General features: G+C 50.8%; 11 protein-coding genes across 11 annotated transcripts; 6 read left to right on the top strand and 5 right to left on the bottom strand.

The window, feature by feature from the left end:
- Positions 1 to 420: 420 nt before the first annotated feature.
- Positions 421 to 1,459, bottom strand: ASPBRDRAFT_37299 (uncharacterized protein). Its single transcript, XM_067623699.1, has one exon. It carries the CDS (start codon positions 1,356 to 1,358, stop codon positions 519 to 521), a length of 840 nt encoding a protein of 279 aa, XP_067485334.1. The 5' UTR covers positions 1,359 to 1,459; the 3' UTR covers positions 421 to 518.
- A 713-nt stretch (positions 1,460 to 2,172) lies between these two features.
- ASPBRDRAFT_202930 (uncharacterized protein) lies at positions 2,173 to 5,398 on the top strand (the record flags this gene model as incomplete). The annotated part of the gene is made up of 4 exons (XM_067621653.1): positions 2,173 to 3,172; positions 3,262 to 3,767; positions 3,834 to 4,388; positions 4,475 to 5,398. 4 exons carry the CDS (start codon positions 2,173 to 2,175, stop codon positions 5,144 to 5,146), a joined length of 2,733 nt encoding a protein of 910 aa, XP_067485333.1. The 3' UTR covers positions 5,147 to 5,398.
- Positions 5,399 to 7,180: 1,782 nt separating this feature from the next.
- ASPBRDRAFT_37298 (uncharacterized protein) lies at positions 7,181 to 8,186 on the top strand. Its single transcript, XM_067623698.1, has one exon. The coding sequence runs from the start codon at positions 7,287 to 7,289 to the stop codon at positions 8,142 to 8,144; it is 858 nt and encodes a 285-aa protein (XP_067485332.1). The 5' UTR covers positions 7,181 to 7,286; the 3' UTR covers positions 8,145 to 8,186.
- A 1,674-nt stretch (positions 8,187 to 9,860) lies between these two features.
- Positions 9,861 to 11,208, top strand: ASPBRDRAFT_50882 (putative zinc metallopeptidase; the record flags this gene model as incomplete). Its single annotated transcript, XM_067626623.1, has 2 exons — positions 9,861 to 9,879; positions 9,950 to 11,208. The coding sequence occupies 2 exons, from the start codon at positions 9,861 to 9,863 to the stop codon at positions 11,206 to 11,208; spliced, it is 1,278 nt and encodes a 425-aa protein (XP_067485331.1).
- An 80-nt stretch (positions 11,209 to 11,288) lies between these two features.
- ASPBRDRAFT_191341 (NAD(P)-dependent alcohol dehydrogenase) lies at positions 11,289 to 12,314 on the bottom strand (the record flags this gene model as incomplete). Its single annotated transcript, XM_067620360.1, has 1 exon — positions 11,289 to 12,314. The coding sequence occupies one exon, from the start codon at positions 12,312 to 12,314 to the stop codon at positions 11,289 to 11,291; it is 1,026 nt and encodes a 341-aa protein (XP_067485330.1).
- Positions 12,315 to 13,573: 1,259 nt separating this feature from the next.
- ASPBRDRAFT_114466 (uncharacterized protein) lies at positions 13,574 to 14,951 on the bottom strand (the record flags this gene model as incomplete). The annotated part of the gene is made up of 2 exons (XM_067616821.1): positions 13,574 to 14,421; positions 14,474 to 14,951. 2 exons carry the CDS (start codon positions 14,949 to 14,951, stop codon positions 13,574 to 13,576), a joined length of 1,326 nt encoding a protein of 441 aa, XP_067485329.1.
- A 360-nt stretch (positions 14,952 to 15,311) lies between these two features.
- Positions 15,312 to 17,764, top strand: ASPBRDRAFT_167552 (uncharacterized protein; the record flags this gene model as incomplete). Its single annotated transcript, XM_067619619.1, has 6 exons — positions 15,312 to 15,873; positions 15,928 to 16,079; positions 16,147 to 16,212; positions 16,286 to 16,892; positions 16,950 to 17,436; positions 17,487 to 17,764. The coding sequence occupies 6 exons, from the start codon at positions 15,312 to 15,314 to the stop codon at positions 17,506 to 17,508; spliced, it is 1,896 nt and encodes a 631-aa protein (XP_067485328.1). The 3' UTR covers positions 17,509 to 17,764.
- Positions 17,765 to 18,114: 350 nt separating this feature from the next.
- On the bottom strand, positions 18,115 to 19,258 carry ASPBRDRAFT_50878 (uncharacterized protein; the record flags this gene model as incomplete). The annotated part of the gene is made up of 3 exons (XM_067626621.1): positions 18,115 to 18,842; positions 18,902 to 19,173; positions 19,224 to 19,258. The coding sequence occupies 3 exons, from the start codon at positions 19,256 to 19,258 to the stop codon at positions 18,115 to 18,117; spliced, it is 1,035 nt and encodes a 344-aa protein (XP_067485327.1).
- A 1,385-nt stretch (positions 19,259 to 20,643) lies between these two features.
- ASPBRDRAFT_61517 (lipase/esterase family protein) lies at positions 20,644 to 23,651 on the top strand (the record flags this gene model as incomplete). Its single annotated transcript, XM_067628315.1, has 4 exons — positions 20,644 to 20,715; positions 20,828 to 21,309; positions 21,461 to 21,562; positions 21,608 to 23,651. The coding sequence occupies 4 exons, from the start codon at positions 20,647 to 20,649 to the stop codon at positions 23,649 to 23,651; spliced, it is 2,697 nt and encodes an 898-aa protein (XP_067485326.1).
- Positions 23,652 to 23,945: 294 nt separating this feature from the next.
- Positions 23,946 to 25,128, bottom strand: ASPBRDRAFT_114556 (Mrp/NBP35 family ATP-binding protein; the record flags this gene model as incomplete). Its single annotated transcript, XM_067616830.1, has 4 exons — positions 23,946 to 24,610; positions 24,691 to 24,810; positions 24,879 to 25,014; positions 25,072 to 25,128. 4 exons carry the CDS (start codon positions 25,126 to 25,128, stop codon positions 23,946 to 23,948), a joined length of 978 nt encoding a protein of 325 aa, XP_067485325.1.
- A 276-nt stretch (positions 25,129 to 25,404) lies between these two features.
- ASPBRDRAFT_191335 (AATF family protein) lies at positions 25,405 to 27,246 on the top strand (the record flags this gene model as incomplete). The annotated part of the gene is made up of 3 exons (XM_067620359.1): positions 25,405 to 25,462; positions 25,522 to 25,624; positions 25,713 to 27,246. 3 exons carry the CDS (start codon positions 25,405 to 25,407, stop codon positions 27,244 to 27,246), a joined length of 1,695 nt encoding a protein of 564 aa, XP_067485324.1.
- Positions 27,247 to 27,350: the final 104 nt, after the last annotated feature.

Here is a 27,350-nt window from a genome sequence, read left to right as displayed (position 1 = left end):
AGAATCACTCTATCAAAAGTCACTAATGATTCTGTATGTAGACGCAAACGTACGCTACAACACTCACAGGTATTCTATCGGCCGGGATGAATTGTTCTCCATGGAAGGAGTGCTCTTTATTGCAGGCGGGTCCATGTTATTGTGCTGCTGTTGTATCTGCGCGGAAGAATGGCTGGATTGCTCCTACTTGATGGCAGGTCCAGTCATAGGCATGCGTGAGCAATGACGTCCAGGTAGACTGCAGGATGAAACGGCAGGAAAAGGATAACTTCGTAAGAGATGGGGTTGTTGGAAAAAAAGAGAAAAGAAGGGGGAAAATTAGAAAAGGGCAACGTCACACATCACACAGACCTACTCTGTAGAGATGCTCGACTTACTCCTGATAAGCGCTTGGATTACAAAGAACAATTTACCAACTATAGTCACACTGCAGGATTTCGGATTTTGGCAAGCTATACCTACATAGTAGTACTATCTGTGGTTCAAAAGTACAGTAGGCTCCGATCGTCAACCTGGAATCAGTATGCATGCCCGTCCACCCATATCTCCCGATACCCCTTGAGGTCAATTGACATCATATCTAAGCTGTCATTCGGCTGGCCGTCGGGATTGAAACGCACTGGGTCATCCAGTCGGAAGCGAGCAAAATACCCCTCGATCTTAGACATGAAGTCTGTCTCACAATCTATGGTCACCATACATTGAAATTTGTCGTTAGACTCCCTTTCGAGAAGGACAGATGTTCGGATGGAGTCTGGAACGCTTGTGGACCTGACCTTGTTCTCCAGCAAGGTCCAGCTGGCGCAGGTTGGATCCCCCGAATTGACGTCCTCAGCAAGGTTGATGGAGCCGGTCACCGTAATCGCGCCCTGGGTGATTTTCTGACGAGTCTGCTCTCGGGATCCACTGAATGCAACATAAGGAGGGCTGACTTCGAGACCCAGAGTCTCCTTAATCTCCCTTGTGTCCGTCGAGGGGGTGATGTATACCCGATCTTCTGGGTCGATGGCGTAGACTTTGGGGCAGGAGCCCTCTGGTTCCAGAGGTGAGAAAGAAAGGCGAATGCAGGCCTTCTTGATACGTCGGCCATTGGTCAGCCTGTCAAAGCGGAATTTGAAAACAAGCAGGGTGGCGAAAGGGCCGCCTGCACGCGGCTCCTTCATGTATCCATGAACCACGTCCACTAAGGAGGCACGAATGGCAATCGATCCCGTCCTCTCAATAATGTTCTTTCTTTGCCACTCGTCCGAGGAAGCGTTCTGTACACGTAATCCGTTGGAATTGTCGCCTGCCTGATAGCGTCTCAGGAATACGTCGAGATCGACAAGGTTTGTTTCGTTTCCCGCGGGGGCAGACATGGTGGCTATTTGATACGTCGAATTCGAACTTGAACTAGAAAGATGGGAATACCAGGATGGATTTGTTCAAACAAGTAAATCTCTCAGTGGTATGGTCCTTCACCAACCCAGCAACCCTCACACTATATAGGACGTGGTGGAGTATCGTCCGCTACAGTCTGCGTCTGTGTCTGTCGCACACACACCACTGGGGGGCTCTCTGCTCGATAGATTAGGCAGACACCACTAGGTTAGGCAGCTCAAGACGTGGCCCTCATCTGTCAATGTAGAGTTGCTAGGCCACCATCATCTCCAGCAAATCAGCTGCCACATCGCATGGGCGACGTGTATCTCCAGGGTTTCTTGTGCTACCATATTGACAAACGCCGCTTTGCGGGAATTAAGGAAAGGCAAAGAGAGGGACTGACTTTCCCATTGCTGCCCCTCCATTGACCAAGAGTTCTGACATGTCGATTCTAGACCCGAGGATTCCTTGTAGCCCTGGCTGTTTTCCCGTTTCTCGGTACATTGGGATACGCGGAGTGCGTCGAGGACTATCTTATGCCTGGAGGATATTCTCCGAGCTATCGGAGGATATTCATGTTTTGATACTTTTGGAAATTTTTTTTTTTTTTTATTTTTTATTTTTTTTATTTTTATTTTATTTTATTTTATTTCTTTTTCAAATTCAACATAGGTATGGGGATACTATTCTTCATCCGTGGGACGGCTCCGAAAAGAGGCATTTGCGTCTACTACAGTCAGCTTCGGCCCAATCTTCGTTTTCCCACACCAGCTCCTCTTTATACCCATCTGGGAAAAAGACGAAAAAATAATGTCTCACGATCAAGACGACGACATGCTCGACTTTAGTGATGATGACGGTCACGACAAGGCCTTCAATCATGGGACGTCCGCAGACCAAGTTCAGGCCCATTTCGAACACCTCATGAGTGACATAGAATCTTTATGGGATAGGGAAGTTGTTTCTAAGCAAAGAGAAGATCCAATACGTTACGAAATTCGAAGGCGTGTCCAAGAGTTCAAATACATCGAGAATGTGACCCTGGGACAGGATACGCTGCTTCATCTCCTCGCCCTAAAGCCAGGAACAACAATCTGGCTGAGACACCTCACCGGGAACGTCATTCACCATAGACCTAAACTCGTTGGCGCTCTCAATAAGCAAGGGCACAGCTCGCTATACGTGGCAATTAGGCAGCGGAACCCGGCGTATCTAGATGGCTTGAAGACCGTGGCAAAGCAGTTCCAGCAGAAGCCTGAACTACGGGAGAGAATCAGGGCTAGTCTGGAAGAAGAGTGCTTAAAAAAAGGAGACACCTTCCTTCATGAGGCGATGAGCTGCCAGGTCCTCACTACGGACTACAAGATGCTGCTCATCGAAATCGCACCCTCTAAAGCATTTCACTTACTTGGTAGCCAGGGCTTCACTCCACTCCACCACGCGGTCTCCTATGACAACTGCTCCATCGGCCAGGATCAGGTGGTAGAACTGCTGCTAGACAAATCACCAGATTCGGCGGTAGGCCTTCCAGCCAGCAACGGACTGTCAGCTTATCAATGGCATCAAAAATCCCGTAACAACAATGGGACACCATCATTGCACACCGCGGGACAGCAAATGGCGAACACCAGAGTCGGAACGGTTTCCCAATCGCACAGAGACACAGGAGCGATTAAATTGGCCAAAGATTTCTCCAGCGGGATTTCGAAGGATGCCGCAGATCGTGTCCGACAGGTTCTGAAGCTATGGTATCTTCGGCACAGAACACCTATTCAAGTGCTCGATCACCTCAACGGAGATGACAACGATAGTTAGTCCCCACATACCTACAACTACTTTCTTTTTCTTATTTTTTATTTTTTATTTTTTTTTTTTTCTCATATTGACTCCGCTATATAGATAGAGCATTTTGGTTCGACTATGGATCCAGTCCCGCCAACAATTACATGCCAACTTCCAGGGCGTTCCGAAAGGCTTTCTCCGACATAGTGTTCGAACCTACGCTCAAATACGTCGCCTTCCCAGACGTCTCTGTTGATCTCAATGCAGAAACGGACAAAACGCTGCGTGAGGACAAGACTATAATAGGCCGCAAAGATATGATTTTCTTTTTTAATTGGCTTCGGGAACAACAAGTTGAGCGGATCTTCAAAGTCTGCGTCGAGGATCTAAACAACCCACATACCGACGAAGCCATTGAGCAAGCTCTCGCAGGATTCCAGATCGAACAGCTGGATTGGCAGAAGATAGACTTATGCCCCAAATGCATACTCCGAGTCGGTGATAAGATCGAGACGCTACATCTGCAATGGAGTGGAAGCAATATTGCTCTCAGGGGATGGAGCGAGCCCGCAGGGCTTGCACAACTACCGAACCTTAGGAACATTATCATTCAACGGCGTAAGGTATGTAAACATGAACCAAGTCTCTTGGAGGTGCCCCCGTCACTAATCGCAACTGATGAGCATCAGGAAACCGATTCCCCCACGCGAGAACGAGAGAACGAGGAGGAGTTTCGAGACCGATTTGAGGAGGCTTGGAAAATGAGAGGAGCGAACCATGTCGAGAGGCCCATGCCGAGCATTAAATGGGTACCGCATTATACATCCTACACGACCGAGGCAATCGGGGAGGGTTCAGCCACATCACAAGACATCCGTTCTAATAACGCTTGGATTAAATGCCTGCAGAACTTCAAAGCACAACTTCCGCGCTCTGTGACAGTTGCACCACATCTCGGCGGTAAGGACTTAGCGGGACCAATTCGTCTAGGCTTAATCGATGACGGTGTTGATGTGGCACACCCGGACCTCAACTCCTACAAATTCACGGGAGCGAGCTTCTACCCTTACAATGACAACGAAAGGGTCTGGCCATACTGGAACTCAACTTCTGGACATGGAACCGTAATGGCCCGAATGATTCATCTCATTGCTCCGAATGTTCGGCTACACATCTGTCGGCTTGAGACGCAGTATACAGCAAGTGATCAAAGGGTACAGGTAGTGCCCGAAAGCGCAGTGCAGGTACGAAGAATTCCTCTCTATGGTTGCATGTTCCCCGGGATAAACCGACACAACCGAACTAACCTCGGCTGTTATGTTACTTCTAGGCCATCAACGCTGCTATCGACAGGAAAGTCCATATACTTTGCATCTCATGGACAATCCCCCGACCGAAAGAGACTCAGCTGCAACAGGCCTTCATCGATGCAATCACACGGGCAATTAAGAATAACATACTCGTCTTCTGCTCGGGGAGTGATCAAGGTCAACGAGCAGATGAGACCTATCCCTTGAATTGTGCATCCGGTGTCTTTCGCATCGGAGCTGCCAAAGATTCGGGAGAAATTTGTGACTATGTTGCGGATCAAGAAAAGCTAGACTTTGCCTTCCCCGGACACGAAGTGTTGATCAAGAACCCGGCCGCATTCGATGAAATTAAAAGATTCAGCTCCCATACTGGCTCCTCCGTCGCCACTGCCCTTGCCAGTGGATTTGCGGCATTGATCATGGAGTGTGTGCGCATCGGATGTGCACATGAGTTACGCAAGCGTGGTGATCGTCAACTCCCTGGAAACGACTGGCAAAAGATACACACACGCGACGTCATGGCAGGCGCCTTCAGGATCATCAGAGCCATGGAAAATACTACCGGGAAGTACGTCGCGGTGGAAAAAGTTTTCACCAACGCCACCAAGGCCCTCGAGGGTGAAGACGATTATGGAAAGTGTGTAAAGATTTCACAGTTTGTTCAACAACTACTACAGACGTCCTTGGAATAAGAGATGACTGGGGGTTATTCCGTTTGTAATTACTTGTATTCGGCTTGGTGAGCCACTCGAGTTCCATCGTGCATTTGCTTTCGCACCGGAACTCCAGCCTATACAATCTTCCCGTTATAGCTGTTTTATTGGAGTCCAACTACAAATATAGTATCAAGTCCAAGAGCATGTTGCAAGGGCGAGGACGCATTTCCTCCAATCCATCGGCTTCGATGAACGGAAAGTCGTGGGCATTGCACAGCTAGAGGCTCTAGACACCACGTATCGTTGCCACTGGCGGACAATGAATGTTCCCGCGCACATTCCCGCGTTTTGAACAACTTTCTACGGACGCTACCGCCACACCGCACCAGCCTCCGCTCATGGCCACACCCTGCCGCCTACCACACAAAGTAAGGCTTCGTTTTAGTACAAGCAGAACCCCTAGTTACCGCCTGCCGTTTTATCTCAGTTATTTTGTTGATGCCTTGGGGCAGGGATTAGTGTACAATGGCAGGCGGTAGCAATTCTGCACTTGATCTTTACCTTTTAGAGTAGGCGGGCTATGTAAGTGCGTCAAGAATAGAATTAGGCCTTAAGGCAGTGAATAAGATGAAATAGCAGGCGCTGGCAATTCTACTAGTTTTCCAAAGCGAACCTTATCTACTAAGGTAGGCGACAGAATGTGGGCATGGAGGTAGCCCTTAGTAAGTAAGGTGCAGGAAATTCTAACTACCACCTGCTGGTTTCTTCCCATTCTTGCCTGGGGCATGATTTGCTGTCCGGAAGCAGTACATCACTGCCTGAGGCTAGTAAACTATTGCCTTAGACGGAGAGTTATGCCCCAGGCAAGAACGCATACGAAATGGAAGGCGGTAAAAATTCTGCTATTTTTACAACCGAATCTTACCTACAAGGTAGTATTGTGAGCTGGTATAACCGTGAATGCGCAATTCTAGGCCTTTACAGCTAAGATAACATCCGCCATCATTAACTGCTCTTGAAGGATGCCGACGGTTCGATAGGGAACAACTGCTCTAGACTTAGGTTAGAGTCTAAGCTTCGAGGATAAACTCTGTTCATTAAAAGGGAATGGCACCTTCAGCAAAAGGAAAGGGCCTGTCGAGAGTGATGATTTCACTGGGATTCTAGATACGCAGGATGTCGGATCTGAACTTTCCGGATCCTAATAATGAGTCCGCATCAGAGAAAGTTCATCAGGGCAAAGGCTGCGGGTGATGCCTGAGCGGTATTCAAATGCCCCGGATCAAACTCTTGGCTTCCGCGGCATGAGCCATAATCCGAAACTGGAAAGATAATGTCCCTGACGAGTGACTAACATAGCCTGATCTAGAAGTCGAATGCCTCCTTGCGGCAAACAAGGACCTTCTGAGACAGGCTAGGCATACGAAAATATCAGCATATTCAGATTAGCTGTGGCAGGTCCCGTACATCGTACCCATTCGAACCTAGCATTCACTCAATAGCGTACTGGTAATTTGTGGCGCTTTATCTGGCGCTTTGTATCCAACTGGCGATACGACAGATTGGATTGGATCCTGATGGAACATAAGCAATCTGGACCATGTTCCGTTTACTTCGCATTCATCCTATAGAGTCAGCTGGACAAGCCCAGTGTCTACTCTGACACGCGGTTATTAACGCCTTACCTTGTCTCTGTACATTATTTGAACCCGTCAAAATGTGATTTAACCTGTGAATTGTGGCAAGTCAGGCATTAGCGCAGAAATCTTTCTGTTGGGCTATCTCATCCTAGCATTCTAGTAGCAACGGAATATCTTTCATTCTGTCTCCTTTGAGAATAAAAATCAAAGAATATATGTTCATTGTTGATGGTGAAAGCTGGCAAGCCCCCATAGTAAGTTCCAATGTGGTGCCTCTTTGTTTGGGAAGGGTGATCCCTAGATCCAAAGGTACATCTTCCGCATTGAACAGACAAAGAAGGAAGCAACGGACTCAATGCGTTGAACATAAATACGTGTACATTTCCTTGGAAATTCAAGATAGTCATTCTCATCCTGCTTTGCTTTCCCTTTCCCAAAACACTCATATAACCCACCAGTCACCGATATTCTATCACTGGCAACTCACACACGTCCATCTCAACGCCGCAACCAAGACAAAAGAAAAATCTGGCAGTATGTTTGACAACACTGATATTTGGGAGTACTTTCCTTACCACACCTCGGACCAAAGGGAGGCCCTTAACAAACAGCTCCAAGCTATCCTCCAAGGCCCAGACTCAAGCGCACGCCGCAAGGGCGCACTCTTTTACAATGAGGTTGTTCGACTTATGTATGCACATAAGAACAAACTACCGAAATTTGTGCGGGAAAGCCACGGCATCAGAGAGACAATGCATATGGCGTATCTCGCGGATCTAGCCATAACAGGGTGGTTTGAGCCGCACACTATGGAAGCTACCTGGGGCATACGGGCCCATAAAGAGGAAACGATTCTTTATCGCCAGGTTCCGGATAGACAGGATCATGAGATTCAGCACGAGCAAGAGGTGCAAGCACTGACAGCGTTAGTCTACGCTTCGCACATCACGATTTATTGCACCAATGAAACCCAGCCCGCCAAGTGGAAGACTATAACTGATATCTACAGGCGGGAAGGTGCTTCAATGCCCAGATTTGATAGCCACTGGGCTATACGGCCATCTGATTTGGAGTACGATAAATTCTGTGACAAACTACACGAAATGGTCGGCTACGAACGCGAGAAGGATACCATCCTCTGGATTCCTCGTGCGAATGGGAGCTATATGGACCGAGAGCCCGAACCAGAGACGCATGCTGATGTTGTGAATGAGCTTGCGGCCAGTAAGCCCTCGATAATCACCGATCACGCCTCCTGGATCGCGGCGATGGAGCAGATGCAGCGAGCTCTAGGGTTCGGTTGCAGGGAAACGATTCCTAAGTACCGTGCTACGGCTGAATTCTATATCAGCCGCAACCTGGGTCAAATGGGAGGTCAATGGGAAATCGTGTAAAGGAGTGGTACTATAATTAATAGTTGGTGGCTACAGAATGACAAAGTTGTGAATTCTTTTAACTCATTATGATTTTTTTCGTCCTATTCAGCAGGCGATATAACCTGCTCATCCCACGTAGGAGGCTGTCAATACAGCAAGCGTAACAGGCACGTCAACACTCACCCTGCATATCTATCCTCCATCCATTCGTCTTCATAAGGAGATGCCCGATTCCATTGTCTCAGGATGTATTGTTTCATTTCCACGTAGAACACAAAAATAGCACAATAAGCTGCGTGGAGCACTGTCTGCTGAAAGTTAGCTCAGATCATAGTAGTAGATATGTTGGAAGAGTCCGGGGCATACATACCATTGACTTTTGTGTCTGCAGGGAGGCTTGCTTTCCGGGAAACAATGAATCAGGAGTAGCTGTGACGGATAAGTGTCTTAGTGGGAGGATGCTGTGATCAGTATTTGTAAATACTAGTTGGAATGTTGCAGAAGAGCAGATGTTTTTGAGACGTATCATATACTACTAGTTACTTATCTGCAGGTGAAGTTGCCACGGGTGCGGTACTTTCCGCAGCAGCTCGTTTCTCTAGTGCAGATCTCTCCACACATGTTTGTGTTTGCTTCGACGATATCTCTGTCGATCAGGGAGGTATCCTCGAGTTATTCAGCTGTTGCGTTAGAAAGACCTTGTAAGAAGGCAGACCGAATTTTATCGTGGGGTCAGAGTTGTGTCTGAGTCCCGGTACTAATTCAAGTGGATCAACCTCTGCATCCTTGTGTATAACCTCGCCGGTGAACTAACTAGGTGTTGCTAAGCAAAACAACACAGCAATCATCACTCATGGGGTACCCTAATAAACCACCAAAGTCGTTATTCCACGGTTGTTGGTATGATCCTATCTTTGCTGCTTTCAGTGTGAGTGTGCCATCATAACAAAGATGCTTTTTTCGAAGATGAGCTCGACAGGATGGGAGGTGCAATTAAATCTTTTAAGGAGCCACTTCTATCATGAGTCTATGAAACAGCCTACTCTTTATGCGCTTGTTATCAACACCAGATGGGTCCAGCAAATGCTAAAGTAATGATTTAATGCCATATTGACCGGATCGCGGAGTGCTCTGGACAATGGCGAAGGACAATCGGCTTAGAAGCGTAGTAGAGTGGTAAGCGAAGCACGGCCGCATGAAACGATCGGAGCTGTAGGATAACCTGTTGTAGCCACTCGTGATCGCTGCATTTCGCAGTGTCGATCAAACCCCGGGGAATCAACGGAAAGGCCGGCATGACGCTGCAGGCCACCATGGATCCGCATCCCCGATAGCCGAGCAACTAGATAGAATGGGGGAGAGATAAGCATGGAGAGGGAACCGCTGGGGGAGGACCAGCAGTGGAGCAGTTAGCCGACGGGGCCCGAGAGCGGAGGACACAGCTGGGCACTGGCCAGCTTCATCCTCTTTCCCTTCATCATTGGAGTCGTCCATCTTCCTCCAATCAATTCAACCACTTTACACAGACAATGGCTTACTAGGCTTCTCCTAACAAGCTATCGTCGGCAATTGTGTCCTCTAATCATGGGGCCCAATCCCCCCTCGAGACAAAGCACATCCCCACCCCGCTTGCGCCCGGCCATATCTCCGTCTTCCATAAAAGGCGTCTGATGTTTACCCACCGCTTCGACTCTCACACCATCTATCTCCATTAAAGCAGCCTTACCTATTAAAATGCAGCTTAGACATGCAGGTGAGTATACGTACCTCAGTCTCCCAATGCTTACAAATCCGATCGACGAAGCTAATGGCTGACGTCACAGCCTCCGAAACGGCCTTGAAGGACATACTCGAGGAAGCCCGTCCGGAACTGACGCCATTCGAGGACATCTATCGTGATATACACAGTAACCCCGAATTATCCTTTTGCGAAGAACGAACTTCTGCCATAGTCGCACGGCACCTGAAAGACATTGGATACGAAGTACATACACACATTGGCGGCTACGGTGTTGCGGGCGTTCTGAGAAATGGCGCGGGACCTACGATTCTGCTTCGAGCAGACATGGATGCACTCCCAGTGCAGGAGAAGACAGGGCTTCCATATGCAAGCACGAAAGTTTCCAGAAACAAGGACGGGGTCGAGGTCCCAGTCATGCACGCCTGCGGTCATGACACCCACGTCGTCAGCCTGATGGCCAGTGCTTCTCTCCTACAATCAGCCAGGACACATTGGACCGGGACTCTAATCTGCCTATTTCAACCAGCAGAGGAGCTCCTATCAGGATCCGGAGCCATGCTGGATGATGGTCTTTATGATAAAATACCCGCCCCGGACGTCGTATTGGCAGCGCATGTGATGCCAATGAAAGCCGGCACCGTCGGGATCCGCTCGGGTCGACTCTTGACCGCTGCCGATTCATTCAATGTGCGCATCTTTGGAAAAGGTGGTCATGGCTCAGCGCCCGAGGCCTGTATTGACCCCGTTGTTACCGGAGCGGCCATCATCCTGAAGCTGCAGACCATAGTAGGGCGTGAGGTGCCTCCGGGACAGCCGGCCGTGGTCACTTGTGGCTACATCCAAGCTGGTATAGCGGCCAATGTCATCCCGGATACCCTGGACTTCAAGCTTGACGTGAGGACATGCGACGACGCCATTCGCGAACGTGTAATACGTGCGATTAAGCGAATCATCCGCGCCGAATGCGAGGCGGCCGGCTGTGAGAAGGAGCCGCAAATCGACCATGTCACCTCGACCCCAGCCACCATCAACGACCACGCTACCGTGCGAGCTCTATGCAATAGCTTTGGCTCTTACTTCGGCAAGCGGCTCGTCGAGTCTGAGCCAGCAGGTGCCAGTGAGGATTTCTCCTTACTAGCTAGAGCCGTGAACGCGCCATACGTGATGTGGACTTATGGCGGGATCGATCCAGAGACATGGGATAATGCCGTCAAGAATGGCACGGTCAAAGACCTGCCGAGTAACCATTCACCGTTCTTTGCCCCAGTGATCGAGCCCACCCTTCAAACCGCCGTGGATGCCATGTCCCTCGGCGCGCTGACATTCCTGAAGCGAAATTGACTCTGTCAGATATAACACCCTAAATAGAATATTACAACGCCATGAAATCAATCCCAACAACCCAGACCAAAACAACACCCTCACGACCTCTCCACCACATGAACCACCACCTTCCCCCTCGCCCTTCCCCCACGCAGCTTCTCAAACGCCTTCGGTGCATCTTCAAACCCAAAAACACTGTCCAGCACGACCCTCACCTTCCCCTCGCCAATCAACTCCCCCACCTTCGTCAAATCCTTCTGATTACTCTTCCAAAAGATCGGTACATACTTCATCCTCCCCCCGCCCAAAAATCCCGGCCGTATAAACCTCACCGCAAACGTAGGCATCCAATGCGCCCCAACCTGCGTAAAGACACCCCCCGGCACCATAAACTTCTCACTCTCCCGATACAACTCCCACGGCTCCCCCACATGATCCACAACCAACCGGTACACTTTTCCCTTCGCCTTCACCACCTCCACCACATCCTCCACCGTATAATCAATCACCTCATCTGCCCCTAATCCCTTCACAAACTCCACATTCTTCCCCGAACACACCGCCGTCACCTCACACCCCAGCGCCTTCGCTATCTGCACCCCGTAGATCCCACACCCGCCCGACGCTCCCACTACCAATACCTTGTCCCCCGCTCCCGGTGTCACGTACGGTGCGATGGCCTGCCACGCCGTCTGGCCCGCTACTCCCACCGTCGCGGCGTGATCGACCTCAACCCCCTCGGGGATGATCTGTACGTGCTCGGCGTCGGCGAGGACGTATTCGGCTAACGGGCCGAATTGGGTTGGAAGTGGGAGCGTGCCATAGACGAGTTTACCCGGGGTTAGGGTGGAGGGGACGTTCGGTCCTGTGGAGACGATTTCGCCGGCGAAGTCGAGGCACGGGCTGGCGGGTTTGCGGATCAGCAGGGTTGAGATCACGGGCATGGTGGGGACTTTGTAGTCGGCTGGGTTGAGGGCGCAGGTGTGTACGCGGATGAGGAGTTGGGTTTTCTGGGGAGCTGGGGGGGTTGGCGCGGTGGGTGTGAGGGTGAGGTTTTGTTCGAGGGTGGGGTGGGTGGTGCTGTAGAGCCAGGCTTTCATTGCTGAAGGGTGGGTGGGCGGCATTTTGAGAGGATTTCGCTGTTGTTGTTGTTGATGATGATGATGATGCTGTGTTTGGTTGGTTGTGTTGCTGGAGGAGGTGGAGTGGTGATGAAGTTGAAGCTGAAGCTGTCATGTTGAATCGCCGGATTGGGACTAGTGCGGTCAGATGCTGCAGACGATAAGATAAGAGTCCTGTCGGTCGGAAGACGTCATTGTCTAGCTACAGCTCGAGTTGTTATGTATCCAATATGAGTTCAATGGAATTGGAGTGAATGTACAACTCAAGAGTACGAATCATACGCGGATATCAAGTTAATACTCCGTCCTAGTCTAGAATAATATCCAGTTGACCTACCACCGAGAATAGGATCCATCGGTGTAGCTCCCGCCTCTATCTACCACAGTAAGCCAACCCGCAGTGTATGCACCTCTCAACATGCTCTAACAAAACACATACTTCTATTCCACCACTTCCATTCCTTCCCTGTATTTAGTATCTACATTCAACCTACAAATAGATAAATATAAATAAAGATAATAATAACTACATCCTCCCAAACCCCCCAACCAAGCCTAACTACCATCAACCCTCACACCCTCATCCTAACCACATCTCGACGCGCATCCACTCACCACCTCATCTCACCCTCACCCCCAAACAAAAATACGAGCACAGCCCAATAATGCAGGTACCCACCCAAAGGAATGATATTCAGGGGTCACACACACACACACACACATGGCCGATAGACCACTAGTACTGACTGACTACCCGTGTCAATCATCACGACTAGTCCCATCATTTCTAGCCTTTTGGCCCCAGATCTCGGATCCTTCCAACGTATCGGCTACTTCTAGACCCCCATATTCGTCGCGTGTTCGATATTACCTGCAATCAAACTTTCTTTTTAACCTTGATTGGGCTGATGAGTTTTGTCGGGTCTGTACGAATGTTGATAGGTCGGGTTCGATTTGGCCCGTGGACACTGGCTGAGGATTACGTGGGAATGGGATTGGTGAAGGGTGGTGTGATTTTATTGTCTTCAGTTGGGTAGGATGGTTTCGCTTTCTGGGTATTCTCTGGAGTTGGGTGGTCTATTTGTTAGGTAGGATACTGGTTCTCAGATTATGTGTGCGGTTGTTTGAAGAGCCTGGCAGCCGTGATTGCTGCATTCATGATATGGGAGAGACACATCTCCATTATACTGACAAGATACATCAAATGCTCGAGCAGCGATCTCATTGTAAAAATGCTCTTCTAACACATGATAATTATTATCTTAAGCATGCATATTCCGCCAACTTATACTGCAATCAGCACAGTCGAACAGTCCATAACCATCGTCTTTGCAATTAGGAACATGCTCAAACTGCAACTGCACCTTGACCTCTTGGAATGCCTGACCAATTGACAGTTCACTACCGTCTCCAAGCGACCGGTCCAATATCTCGCGCTCACACGGTTTCGCCAGCTGAAAAGTGATCATCTCCAGATTTGGCAAACTTCCCCGCGAAATCCAGTTGTAGAGTATAACCAAGGTACGCCAATCTGGCGGGTTCTTCCAGCTATATAGAAAAAGCACTAGACGCTTGAGGCTCGGAGGAAGCTGGCACTTTAGCTCGGGGCTTCTCCACAGGCATAATTTGCTGTTGTTCTTCGGGTCATGTTCTCCGGTCCCTCTCAAGGCATCTGGTTCAACGGTGAGTTGTTCCAGGCAGTGGAGGGCAGTGAAATCTACCGTAGGATTGTCAACGACTCCTGGATAGAAATCAATGTCGAGACTCAGAAGCGAGTCGGCTTGGCTCTTAATCATGTCGACGTATATTTGCCTTTTCGGCATAAGATTTGTGGGCCTATAACACCAGGGAGCCCCCTTATACGTTAAGTGTTGCAAGGCACGCGGTACCGACAACAACGCGCCCATTGCGGAGGGGGACACATCGCAGCCAAAGAGGCTTAGTCTTTCGAGGGGCGTTGATCGGGGTGAAGGCATATGATTCTGCAGGCTTTCAATTTCGGCCCCGACGATGGTCAGGTCCCGGAGATACGGATGGATCAGCACGGCGCCCCTCAGACTAAAGTCCCAAGCTGGCTCATTGGGCGCGATATCATTCATGATCATCTCACCTGAGACATATTAGCGTCTGAGGTCAGAGGATGGCAAAGGGTATTGGCAGACATTTGGTGAGTGACGGAAGGATTTGCGAGCCCGGCACAGCAGACTGCGCGAAGAGACTGTCCCATTTCTCGGCTTCTGCGATGACTCTCTCATATCCCCCAATGATATCGTCGTCTTCTTCTCGGTCCGCGTCAAACTCGAGTCCCTTGACGACAAGGGTCCGCAGATTTACGAGACGCGCGATCGTTGGAGCGAGGGTTTCCGCATATAAGGGATAATACTCCTCTTCGTCGGGAACATCGACATAATGGTAGTGAACTAGAAGCTCTCTCACATACTCCGCCCGGGATGGCACACAGTCTAGTGCGTAGGTAAACTTTTCTCCGTCATGGTTGCGCAAGTACACCGACTGGTACAGGATGCGCTCAACGAGCGGCCGGAGGCGTTGGCAGACCCGCGCGAGGCTGGCGAGGGAGCCACGCGAGGTCTGCGCCAAGATGGCCTCCAGAAGCTCTTGGGGTAAGTCAAAGAAGTGCATGTGGATCAACTGAGACAGGTCGTTTAGGGGTCTGGGAATGAAGATGAAGTTCCGCAGGGATGCCGTTAAGGAGGGGCAATTATAAAGGAGCGGATTTAGGCTGGGGGCGGTGGCTATTTCCAGCCCTAGCTTTTCCCGTTTGAATAGGAGCATTCGCTGAGCCTCGCCGTTTGGCCCCAGCAATGAAACATCATGGCCCCCATTTGATCGACATTGAAGAGGTTTACGAGCTTACTATGCCGACAGGTGAAGCAGGACGTGATGTCGCCAGAGGAGGATAAATACCTAGTTGATCGCTCTTCGGATTTGTTTTCATCACACAACCAACTCTTATACTATCATTAACCTTCTTTCTTTACCATGGCTGGTTCAAAAGCTGTCGCTCTTTTATTCCTTTTGGTTAATCTAACCACGGCCTCTGTTATCCCACGCGGAGAGGCATCGTCGTCCGGGGTAGCTGCCAGTGCAAGTGCCAGCGCTGAGGCTTCCTGTTGGCGGTACACCCTCCCTACCACTCTTACGGAGGATGATATCGAGCAGAATGAGGATGATTCGACCTCGTCGACAAGACGACGAGGCTTGAATTACTTTGACCGCCGCGATCATGGCAAAGTCACCAAGCTGGGCGAGTGCAGCCTGGGGCAGACAATCTACAAGCCCCAATACTTTCGTTCAAAGAATATCCAAAGTGGCCAAACCAAGGCCAGTGGTTATAGCTTCCTCGGTTACTTTATTCCCAAGCTGGATTCTTGTGATGCAGCAGTCACGTACACGACTATTGCCGATGCCGCTGACGTTTCCAAAACAACGGCTGGCTACTGGGACGACGTTGCGGCGGGCTCTCTACAAAATTACCTGGACTTGGGAGTGCAGATCAATAAGAATAACCAGGATAAGCCTCACATTAACGTGGATCATGTTTGTAAGTAGTCAGATACGTGGCCATAGTGTCTATGCGTGCGCTAATTATCTCCAGACGAGCTCCAAATTCTGGATGCCTTCCTAGCGGCTATTATCGACGAGTACAATTTCTGCGACGATTTCAAAACATGGTTCCTCACGATCGACTCAACCTTCAAGAATAAGCAAGGAGTGAACAAGCCGCGGCTCCAGAAGCTCTACAGTTATGTGAGTATCCATCTGAGATCTGTCACCTCAATAACCTGAGGCTGGTGATGCTAATCGGTGTTGACAGTTGCCTGGCGAAACATACCCGGAGCTGGTGGCCATGGACAGTCGTCTGAACTCTTACAAGGCGCCGGTGAGTTTATTATGCACCTCTCCTGTTGCCCTCTTATATCACCCGACCGGCGATGGCTGACTCCATGGTACAGATGTTCGGAACTACAGCATTGAGTGGCATGGCTGCGGTAGAAGGCACTGGAGATGCCCGACAGGACAGTGCACTAAGCATCATGAACACACTGGCAGTCGTTGTTTCAATGCTCCGTGACAACAGCGTGGCTACCTACTTCAAGGACACCAACACCCGGATGTTCAAGGCCTTCCTTGGCATTGACGATCTCATGAACCAAGATACCTGCAACTCCAACCTCCCCAAACCCAAGGATGGATGGGCCACTGCGTATAAAAGCTGGATGAACAAGTTCATGACTGACCAAGCCAACGCTGTCTCTACCCGTATCTCATCGGTTTCGGCACAAGTCACCAGCACGGAGGCTGCGGGCGTCAAGAACAGCTATGGCAAGGCGCTGGATGCGTTCAATGAGAAGTACCCGACTGCCTCATGGAAATGGGACACCAACCAGTTGCTGGACTGGAGTGCAACTGATGGTACTGCTTTTGCCAAGCGCGATTCTTCCTCAGTGGCGGCCTGTACGCCCACCGCTACCCCATCCTCCTCGGCCGTCAAGTCCCATTCTGCCTCGAGCAAGGCCACGCCGAGCCAGACAGGAAGTGCGAGCACAGCCTCTGAGACGGGTGAGTTCATTCGATGTTTGAAAAGTGATTCCATCACTCGATGCTGATATGTTTTAGCTTCCCACACGGTCAAGTCTACCGTGACATCGTCTTCGCAAAAGGCCACGATCACCCCCGCAACCAGCACGCCAACCAAGGCCGAGACTACATCCAAGAGCAAGAACAGCTCTGGATCCGCCGAGGCAGCCCAGACCACCAAATCCACAAGCAGCAAGCCGAAGGACACCGATACCGCTACGACCACGTCCAGCTCCTCGTCGGCCAAGGATACCGCGACCATCACCAGCACCAAGACCACGTCGACGGCTACTCCTGACTCTGAAACGAGCACCAAGACCACCTCCACTAAGGACACCTCCACTAAGGATACCACAACTACCACCTCGACGTCCACTACGACCTCGGAAACCACTACTTCCACTACGACCTCCACCAAGACCAAGAGTACCAAGACGGCTACTAAGACTACTACCAAGTCTTCGGAGGAGACTAAGGATTCTTCCTCCTCTTCTTCTTCCTGCAAGAAGAAGAAGTGCAAGAAGGGGTGAGTAAATGTCATCAGAGCAAAGAAGAGTCTCAGCTGACCTATGATAGTAAATGCACCTGCGTGTCCTAGATAAGGGGAAGTACTACCTAGGGATAGGAGATTCTGTGGGATGCTGATGGGGACCGATTCATGTATTCCATTCTTCAGAAGCTGAGGCCCTGTGTTTGTCATGGCCTTGTCTGTTATGTATAACTCTATATTTATCTGCGAATTTATACGGGAATGCTACGGCCTGCTGGTTTTTTAATAAGGTATATACCGGAGCAGGTGGTCTCTCCAGCTGGTCCTGATACCACTCATAGCGAACGCTGTTCATCACTCCAGCCTAACTTTATTTAGGTATCCGCTCTAGTAAGCAGCAGCGCTACTGGTTATGATGCAGAATATACAACTCGTTAGATAGGACTCAAATACATATTTTGAGGTCCAGATGCCCTTCGACTACGAGCTGCTAAGCCATTAGGTCATGTCCCAATCTAGTTCCGCCAACAATAATTCTACTACCATTAAGAATCCTTAGCTGCACGTAGTAGTGGGGTGTTTTGTTTCTGTTTTCCCGAATATATAATGATACACCGGATTTCGGCCAATTGCCATCATGCAATGTAAGTGAACAGTTTGATACCGTCCACTTAACGAAGTGGTGTACTGGGTGTAGGCAATCGCAGGTTATACCTACCGTCTGAATTTGCCATACTTTCTGGTAAGTCCTCGATTTAAGCTCTGGCACTCCGTCAATTGGTCCATAAATTCTTGGAGCTGGCTTTCTTGTTCCTGGAGACCTCGATTCAGATTATATATCTTTCGTTGAAGCTCATCAGTCTGCCTCTCCAAAGACTGGGTATCTACCCCAGTCATATTGAGTCGCCTCGCCAACTTGTGTGATACATCAGCCATGAATTCACCGCCCTCTGCTATAATCTGATCCAAGCTTTCGCTTTGAAGCAGAGTGTAATTCAATGCAACATATTGAGATAACAACTTCCGAGCAGGATTATCTTGCAAACCCGCGCTCGGGGTCGAATCGTAGACGACACGGATAGCATCTGTGAGATACGGGAATACTGTCTCTGTCTCTGCATTGATGGTAATAAGAACTTTTGTGAGGCGTTGCAGTGCGAAGACCTCCAATTTCCGGACACAGTAACGATGTGCGAAACAATATACCTTCGCATGGGCCATAATCTCAGCGGCAAGGCTATCGTTAGGATTCTGAGATGCTTGGTGATAGGTGCAGGCGCCTGCAGCAGTACGGTTATTATCTGCCGGTAGGCCAACCTCGAGACACTGACTCAAGGGAGTCAGTGGTCTGTTAAGTGGTTTTTTATCACCCGGTACAGACTCAAAGGTACTAGTAGAGGGCTTTGCCTCACTCGAGACGAACGGCTCAATTCCCGTAGTAGCTATGAACACTATTAGTTGAGCACTGATTTGACTTCATTTGAAATCGCCCAACCTTTGCTGTCATCTCCTTTTTTGCAACTATCATCAGGAACATGTCCCGACTGACGGACGTAGTAGTCTTGCGTATAGAGGTAGCTCAAGACGCATTCGACTGTCTGCTCATCAAAGTCAGACCAGTCAATTGGACTATCAGCTCCGTTCTGCTTCCATGGCCCGTCGATTCGCGCCTTCAATGCTGACCTGTCGCACCATGACAAGGCTCCAGGGTGGACATAATAGGAGGTCTTAGCACTCCCAACAATCACCTGGATTGGTGGTTCTCTGAATTTTCTTCGTCGATATTAGTAGTTAGGTCAATCATGACGAGAAGAGACGTTTACCTCGCATATGAAGAGGTATTGAGCCGTGACTCCATTTTCGACTGAGGGCCAAACGTGGCTTCTGTTGACAAAATTCAGAGGATTCAGAGGATTTACACGATTTAAGATCGTGGTTTACCTTGCCCTTATATGAGCGATCAGATACCAGGCCATGACGTGACTTTACCTCATAAACGTTACCCCGTCCTAAAAGGAAGCAAGGATAACCCAACCAATAGTAGCAAGATTAAGCCAGCTGAAGTTACCTGATTTCACTCTCATATGGGGTTTAACTTCCGGGTAGGAAGCTTGAATGGCAGATGTTATTGAGCACAAAAGGCAATATGGTGCGTTTCTTAGCCTGGTCCCTAAGGCTCCCTTAGTGACAAGGCTACGAGGCTGCAAGATGATTAGCGTAGCTAAACACATAAATGCTGTGAAGTCAACGGACTCAAGCTACAAGACAAATTACTTCTCTGGTAGGTACACGTTGATTGCTGTACTATATATAGTAATTATCTGATTAGATCTCTTTCGAATTGCAGCAGAATATGTTGATACAATATATAAATCATACAATCATTTGTTCACAGAAAGCGACATAATATTGCACGGGGAAGTATGAAGATCTGGAAAAGTTTGCTAATGACCACTCGGGAAATGATTCTTTCTTTGCCTTAAGTTGTATTTATCATGCAAGAATAGTTTTGTCTCTTCCGCATCTGTTACGAGTACTGCGCTGAATCTTATTTACTCAAATAGGACTATCAGTTGATTAGTTAGTATATAGTAGTGATAGTACTCTGGAGGGATCTCAATCTTACAATATATAATTCTACTTAGCACCACTGCCGGCGGGCTATGCGGCGGAGAGAATGGGAAAGACTGAGGCTCAGAGAGTCAGTCCAGCGTGCAGACTTGGCTGGCTGCTGCAACGCGTGGCTCGTCAAAGCAGCTAACGATGCACATCCGTTGGCAAAAGAAACAAGTCATCATCATCGACAGGATGATGAGTGGCGGTGATGATGGTCGCTGATTGATTGATTGATCGGGACTGCCAGGGACCGAGTCCCATGACATCACCGCCGACCGGTCGGGATCTTCTGAAGAGAGTTTGGATAGCCTCCACTCCACTCTCTTGTCTACTGTCGATGCAATGACAATGACGATGCAGTGCCCAATGACATGTGGCAATCGCATCGTGTTCCTGTCCCTTTCCGCTCCTTTATCTTGACTCTTAATCTCGCTCCCTCCCTTCTCTCGCTGCAGCCACGCTCGTTCCACATCTCCCCCCTTTCTCCCCCTTCATTCCCTTGACCCGCTCGCGTCCTCCACATTAAATCCTCATCCTACTATCCTTCTTTTTTTCAATTTCTTCCCTTCCTTTTCATACCTGGCATCAGCCATGTGTCCTGGTCGACTTTCCCTCCTCTAGACTAGCACAATGCCACTCAACACCTTCGCCTTGAGTGTGGCCCTCACTCCGGCCGTCCTCCAGACCCTGATCTCGCATGTGGGTCGCCCTGCCGCTGTCACTTCACCTTCTATCCCATCCCGTGTGATCCCGGGTCATATGTAGCTTATATACCTTGACTCTGACATTGACCCTGATCCTCTGTTTCCAGTACGTCCATCGCAAATCGCTCCGTGATAAGCCCAGCGTCCACGTCACCTACGATGAAGCCATTCGCATCCTGCGGGAATTTCTCGTCTATGCGTCCAAACACCCCGTCGAGGATCTCCAGGCCTTTACCTGCCAGAAAGTGCCGGCACCCCATTGGGTGAAGCTGCAAACCGTAACCGTATCGGAAGAACATCTATCGTCAGCGGCAAAGGCCATCAACCAGCAGTTGGGTCCCAAGGGCATCGCGCGGATTGGAGGGAGTGAGTGGTGGCAATGGCGTGGACCGGCCGAGGACCTCAAGGGGGAGTGGATCGAGATGAAGGATGATTATAACGAGCGGAAGCAGACGAGTCGCGAACATCCGAGCCAGAAGCGGATCATGCTGTATATTCACGGTGGGGCGTACTTTTTCGCTAGTGTGGATACCCATCGCTATCAGCTGCAGCGGCATGCTAGGAAGCTCAAAGGTCGGGTTTTTGCACGGTAAGATTCAGTAATCATTCTCGATTAGTATCAGATGCTAACGTGATGTAGTGAGTTTGGATTTGCTGAAGATGCGACCCGTGGACCGTGAAAACTAATTCCGTGTTCCAGCTAAATATCGTCTGGCGCCGCAGTTTCCGTTCCCGTGCAGTCTACAAGACTCGCTGGCCGCATACCTGTATCTGTTGGAGGATTATGATCCGAAAGAAATCATTTTTGCCGGGGACTCGGCCGGTGGAGGAATGGTGGTCTCGTAAGTGAAGCGTGTGAGTGGAGGAGCACCGACTGACTCTGGTAGGATGCTTGTCATCTGTCGTGATCAAGGACTGCCTTTACCTGCAGGCGCAATCCTGATTTCTCCCTGGGTAGACCTCACGCATTCGTTTCCAAGCATTGTCGCGGACAACCCTGGCGATTATATCCCTCCCTATGGCTTCAGGCATAAACCCTCCGCTGCATGGCCCCCGCCAAACGCGGATGAGCTGCGGGAGTTGAAGAAAGGCCTCAAAAAACACCCAGTCAGCCAGAGTGAGGCACTAAAGGCCATTCCGAAAGGAAACAGCGAGGCCGCAGATACAGCAGCGAAGGGGTATTCGAGCCGCCGGAACAGCGCGACCCACGCGGAACGTGCTTGCGATATCGAGCACGAGACGATCAAGGTGACGCTTGATGGGGAGACAGTGGAGATCAAGGACCAGATTCATATGTACACAACTAATGAGCTGTTGTCCCATCCTCTCGTTTCTCCGGTATTCCAGCCGTCATTGGGAGGCTTGCCTCCCTTGCTGATCCAAAGCGGGGGCGGCGAAATGCTACGAGATGAGCAGTTCTATATTGCACATAAGGCCGCCAACCCCACGGCATATCCGCCCAGTGACAGGCTCCTCGATGAGCATGATCCATCACGGGAGATCCTTCACAAATACCCCGGTACCCATGTGCAGCTTCAAGTCTGGGATGATCTCTGCCACGTTGCCCCCACCCTGAGCTTCACACGTCCCGCAAAGTATATGTACCGGGCGATCGCTCAATTCGGAGCATGGGCTCTGGCCTGTGCCCAGAAAGAAGAGGTGGAAATTGAGGATCAGCGGTCCGGGTCATCCAGCGACTCGGACAGACCAGGAGACACTGCTAACGGGACGTCCAACGGCACTGCAGTTGCTTCCATTGGCAAGGCAGGAGACCCATTACCGGCCTTCAAAGACCGCATGATACGTCAACGAGTCGACAAACGGGGCAATGTTTACCCGCTTGATCCTCCGTCTCAGTGTCCCGTCCTGCAAATTCCCAGCTCCCAAGTTGGTACCTTCAACCCTATACTTGTTCGCGGATGGCTTGCAGCCAAAGGGGAGTGGGACGAGAAATTTGCCAAAGAGAAGCTCCGGGTTCAGCGACAACGGATCAAGGAATTGGCGTACGGGCTCCAAGCATTCAAGGACGAGTTGCCTCCACCCAGTTCACTCGCTGCAAGACGAAACGCCCCTGGCGTCTTGCCCTCCAAGACCGGCCGCAAGAGTTACCCTATGACTATGTGGAGCAGACTGGCCAGCAAGCAAGACGAGAGATCCATCGCACGAGAACAGCAGAAAGGCGTCGAGGTCAAACGAATGAGCGTCGACGCCGGTCGCGCCGGAGCGTCAATGGACGAGGCCAACAAATCCAAAGCCGAGAGTTTACGCCCATCCTCTCAACCAGCCACCCTCGCCTCGAACCCCACGAATATCGTCATTGTCCCCACCCGATCAGAAAAAGGGAGCATAACCTCCCACAAGACGTCAACCGACGCAGTTGATCAGCTGGGGACTTCTCCACAAGGTACAGCTCTCAGCAAGTCCAGCAGCCGACTCATATTACTCCCCGAGTATGAGGGGAAGAAGCTCCTCGATGAGAACGCCAGCACAAGAACGCTCTTCCGTGAAGCGGGGGCCATTCCTACCACATCAGATGGCGCATGGTCACGACTTCGCCAACGTCCATTGTCCCATGCTGGATCGGGCACTATCCGCAGCGAATTCACCTCGGAGCTGCCTGAAGATAGCAGCACGATCGGCGATGAGAAGTCCCTCGCGGTGACTAACACCGGTGTCGACGAAGCCAGCACTCGCGCTGTGTTGCGTGCCGGTGGCGTGGTGGGACTGATGAGCGACGATGGCGACTCAGCCTATCGCTCATTCGATGCGCAGTCGACGACGGATGCGGGTGATGCCGAATCTGCAGCTGGTGGAGGTGCCCATGGTGATGCTGAAGGTGTGAATGGCAGTGCTGATGTTGAGAAGCATGCGCGTCCGACCATGCCGGATCGCGAGTTCTTCAAGACGGCTGACGAGTATGTGGCTTATTGAGTTGACGAGCCAATGGGTGTAAGTGATTATACATACCATACCTTGGTGTTGCAACATCACGATTGGCGCGTCTTCTACATGAGTCATGGCAATCTATGTCACTGTTCTATCTATATTCTTGATCTATTGTTTTGTTGTTTTGGAATACCCCCTTGTCTGAATATCATCAAGACATATACTATCTTTGAATATCCGCATGTCTGTACATAACGCAATCACATAAACCATTAACCATAACATTTTGGGTATAATAACACATACTATACAATCTTCACCTCCCCCCAAACACCAAATCTACCACTCAATGCCCACCTTCTTCGCCACTTGCTCCGCAACATCCAAAAACGCCTTCCTCCTCACCCCTTCCTTACCCTCCTTCCCTTCCTCCGCAACCACACTCGGCACCCCACGATCCGCGTCCTCACAAACCCTCGCATCCAGCGGGACATCACCCAAAAACCCGACCCCAAGCCTCCTACACTCCGCCTCAACTCCCCAATCCGCCCCCTCATGTACATGTTTCCCTTGAGAGAAGATCTTCGTCTGCGTCCCACACTCCGGACACGCAAAGAACGCCATATTCCTCACCATCCCCAGGACCGGCACATCCATGCGCTGAAACATGCCGATTCCGCGCACTGCATCCCGCAGCGCAATATCCTGCGGCGTGGTCACGATCACGGCGCCATCGAGGATAATCTCTTGGTTGATGGTGAGTTGCACGTCACCGGTGCCCGGGGGAAGGTCGAGGAAGAGCACGTCCAGCGGGCCCCAGGATACGGAGTGTAGGAGCTGGTGCATCGCTTTGGTGACCATTAGGCCGCGCCAGGAGATCGGAGTCGGGTCCATGGGGGCTCGTTCGGTGGGGTCGGTTGTGGGGGGTGCTTGCGTCGAAGGGAGGAGGTAGCCCATGGACATGGATTTGAGGCCGTAGTTGGTTAGTGGGAGGAGGCAGTTTTCTGTCGGAGGTTATTGGTTAGTTATGCGGGAGATAAGGATCGTGACGGATGATATGTAATAGTGTAGGGAGGAAACGCACTATCATCTAATCTAGGTTCCCCGGAGAGATTCAACAAGGTTGGGATAGAGGGGCCGAAGATATCGGTGTCGAGGATGCCAGTGCGGATGCCGCGACGGGCGAAGGCGAGAGCGAGGTTGACTGACAGATCACAAGGACATGAGTATTTCAGTTGATTGACAAGATAGTATATTGGTATAAAGGTATACCTGCTATCGTCGACTTCCCGACACCACCCTTTGCCGAAGACACCGCAATCACTTTCTTCACATCGCGGATCTTGCGCTTCTCGGGGAGACCGCGACGACGGGGGAAAGACGGCGGCGTGCCGGAGCGAGGAAGGCCCTGATTAAACCAGTTTAGTATTATGCTTTATCCTTTGACAATTTATATAAGAAGTACCAAAGGATTCTCATGCTGTAAGCTCCGAAACGTGGAGAACAATCTCTTCCCCAACATGATGGATGTACTTGAATGCAAGTATGTAACCAGTGGAAATAACTACTATAATCGATGATGGAAGCTAATACTGCCAGAATAAATCTCACCGCCGGCAAAACCCACCCCATTCCATCTACTCCCTTCCTAATAAGGTACGTAATGCCGACACCGCATCCCGAAATCTCGGGCAGAAAAAAAAAGTTGCAGCAAAAAGAACTAGTCCGGTCTCAGCTATCTTGAACTTTTTTGCCCTTTGGGTTATTTGCACGGACGAAAACAGTCACAGTCGCAGCCATGGCTCCCAAATCTCTGGCGGAACAGATGGCCGAGTTGGAGGATTTGACTCCTCGAGGTATTTTCACAATTTCCTTTTGCTCAGTGGAGTTGATTCTGATTTGTTTGTTTTTCTAGACTACGACCCTGAGGATCTTGATCGCGGAAACCAGGATAGTGATGAGGAGGGTGCTGGTGAGAAGGATGAGAATGCGGGGAGGGAGCATTATCAGGCTGTTGGGTAGGTTATTCTTCTTCCTTTCTCGTTTTGTTTGCTGTTTGGTTGTCTGGTGTCATGGAGGATTCGTCTAATCGTTGTATCATTGCAGAAAAGCCAAACTTCGCAAGCAGGACCCCATCGCTCTCGGAAAACAGTATGCTGGGTCGAAAGTGAGTCGCGCGGCGTTGGAGGCTGATAGTGATGATGATCCGTTTGCGGCGCGGTCGGGTGAGGAGGATGAAGATGACGATGAGGAGGATGATGAGGAGGAGGACGACGAAGATCATGAGCTTGGTAGCGAGGAGGATGACGAGGACATTTCTGAAAGCGAGGAGGAAGAGGACGAGCGCCCGTCCAAGTCGGCAAAGAAGGGAAAGAAGCAGGTGGAGCTGGACGACATGGACACCGATGAGTCGGACGACCTTGAAGGCAGCGAGGGATCTTTCGACGAGGACGAGACGCCATCTGACGAAGATGAGGAGGACGAAGACGATGAGTCGGATGAAGACGAGGACGACGAAGACGAAGAATCAGAAGAATCCGACTCCGACTCCAAACCGCGCAAATCCACCAACGACCGCGACGAACTCCGCCGCCTCATGGCGACCGACCAAAAGACCATCGCGGCGACCATCTCCCAAGCCGCCAAAGCCGACGCCGCGAAGGGTAAGGCCGTGAAGCAACAGCGCGCGACCTTCGACGCCCTCCTCAACACCCGAATCAAGCTACAAAAGGGTCTCACGGCCATCAACCAGCTCTCCCTCGCCGCCACCTCCCCTGACGCAGACACCTCCGAAGAAGCCATCACCTCCGCCGAATCCGCCGCTCTCGCGCTCTGGTCCACACTGGAAGACCTGCGCGTTGCGCTCGCCGACGCCCACAACAGCAGCAGCAGCAATAGCGCGGAGGAACCGAAGAAGCGCAAGCGCGTGGACATCGACACTCCCACCGCGACCCTCTGGACGCGCATGACCGATCTCGAATCCACCGCGACCATCCACCGCCGCACCATCCTCGACAAATGGTCCGCCAAAGTCCGCGGCTCGACCGCCACCACCGCCGCCAACTCCCGCGGCAAGCTCCTGAACTCGTCCGGCTCGGGCGCGCAATCCATCACCGCCGTCCTGGACGCCCAGGTCGCGACCGAAACGGGCGACCACCACCGCGCTGCGAAGCGCGCCCGTCAAGACACCACCACCACTGCTGCCGAGGCTACTACTCCTATCTACGACGACACGGTATTCTACCAATCCCTGCTGCGCGATCTCGTCGAGCAGCGCATGGCTTCCTCGGACGCGATCACAAACGGCCTCGATACCCTGCATATACAATTGCCGACGCGCGGCGGAGCAGCGATCCACCCTGTGACGGGGATGCGGAAGGACAAGGTCAAGCGGGATGTGGATACGCGGGCGTCGAAGGGTCGGAAGATGCGGTTCGATGTGCATGAGAAACTGCAGAATTTCATGGCGCCGGAGGAGCGCGGCAGTTGGACGAAGCATGCGCGCGAGGAGTTCTTTGCGTCGTTGTTGGGGAAGACGGCCAGTGGGTTGTTGAGGGAGGAGAGTGGTGATGAGGCGAGTGCGGCGGAGGAGAGTGATGAGGATAGAGAGGAGGGTGGGTTGAAACTTTTTAGGAGCTAGATATGTAGCTCGGGGCTGTAACTATACTTTCTGACTTTGCTTCTTATTTTGAAGACTTGTTATGGGGAAATGGTGTGGGTGTATATAGCTTGGCTTGGATTTAT

This window comes from Aspergillus brasiliensis, assembly GCF_001889945.1.
Source record: "Aspergillus brasiliensis CBS 101740 unplaced genomic scaffold ASPBRscaffold_1, whole genome shotgun sequence".
In the NCBI taxonomy this organism is placed as follows: Eukaryota; Fungi; Ascomycota; class Eurotiomycetes; order Eurotiales; family Aspergillaceae; genus Aspergillus; species Aspergillus brasiliensis.
This window is presented reverse-complemented; position numbering and strand designations above follow the sequence as displayed.

Coding starts and splice junctions, on each gene's coding strand:
- ASPBRDRAFT_37298 (XM_067623698.1), top strand. CDS start 7,287: ATGTTTGACAACACTGATATTTGGGAGTACTTTCCTTACCACACCTCG.
- ASPBRDRAFT_37299 (XM_067623699.1), bottom strand. CDS start 1,358: ATGTCTGCCCCCGCGGGAAACGAAACAAACCTTGTCGATCTCGACGTA.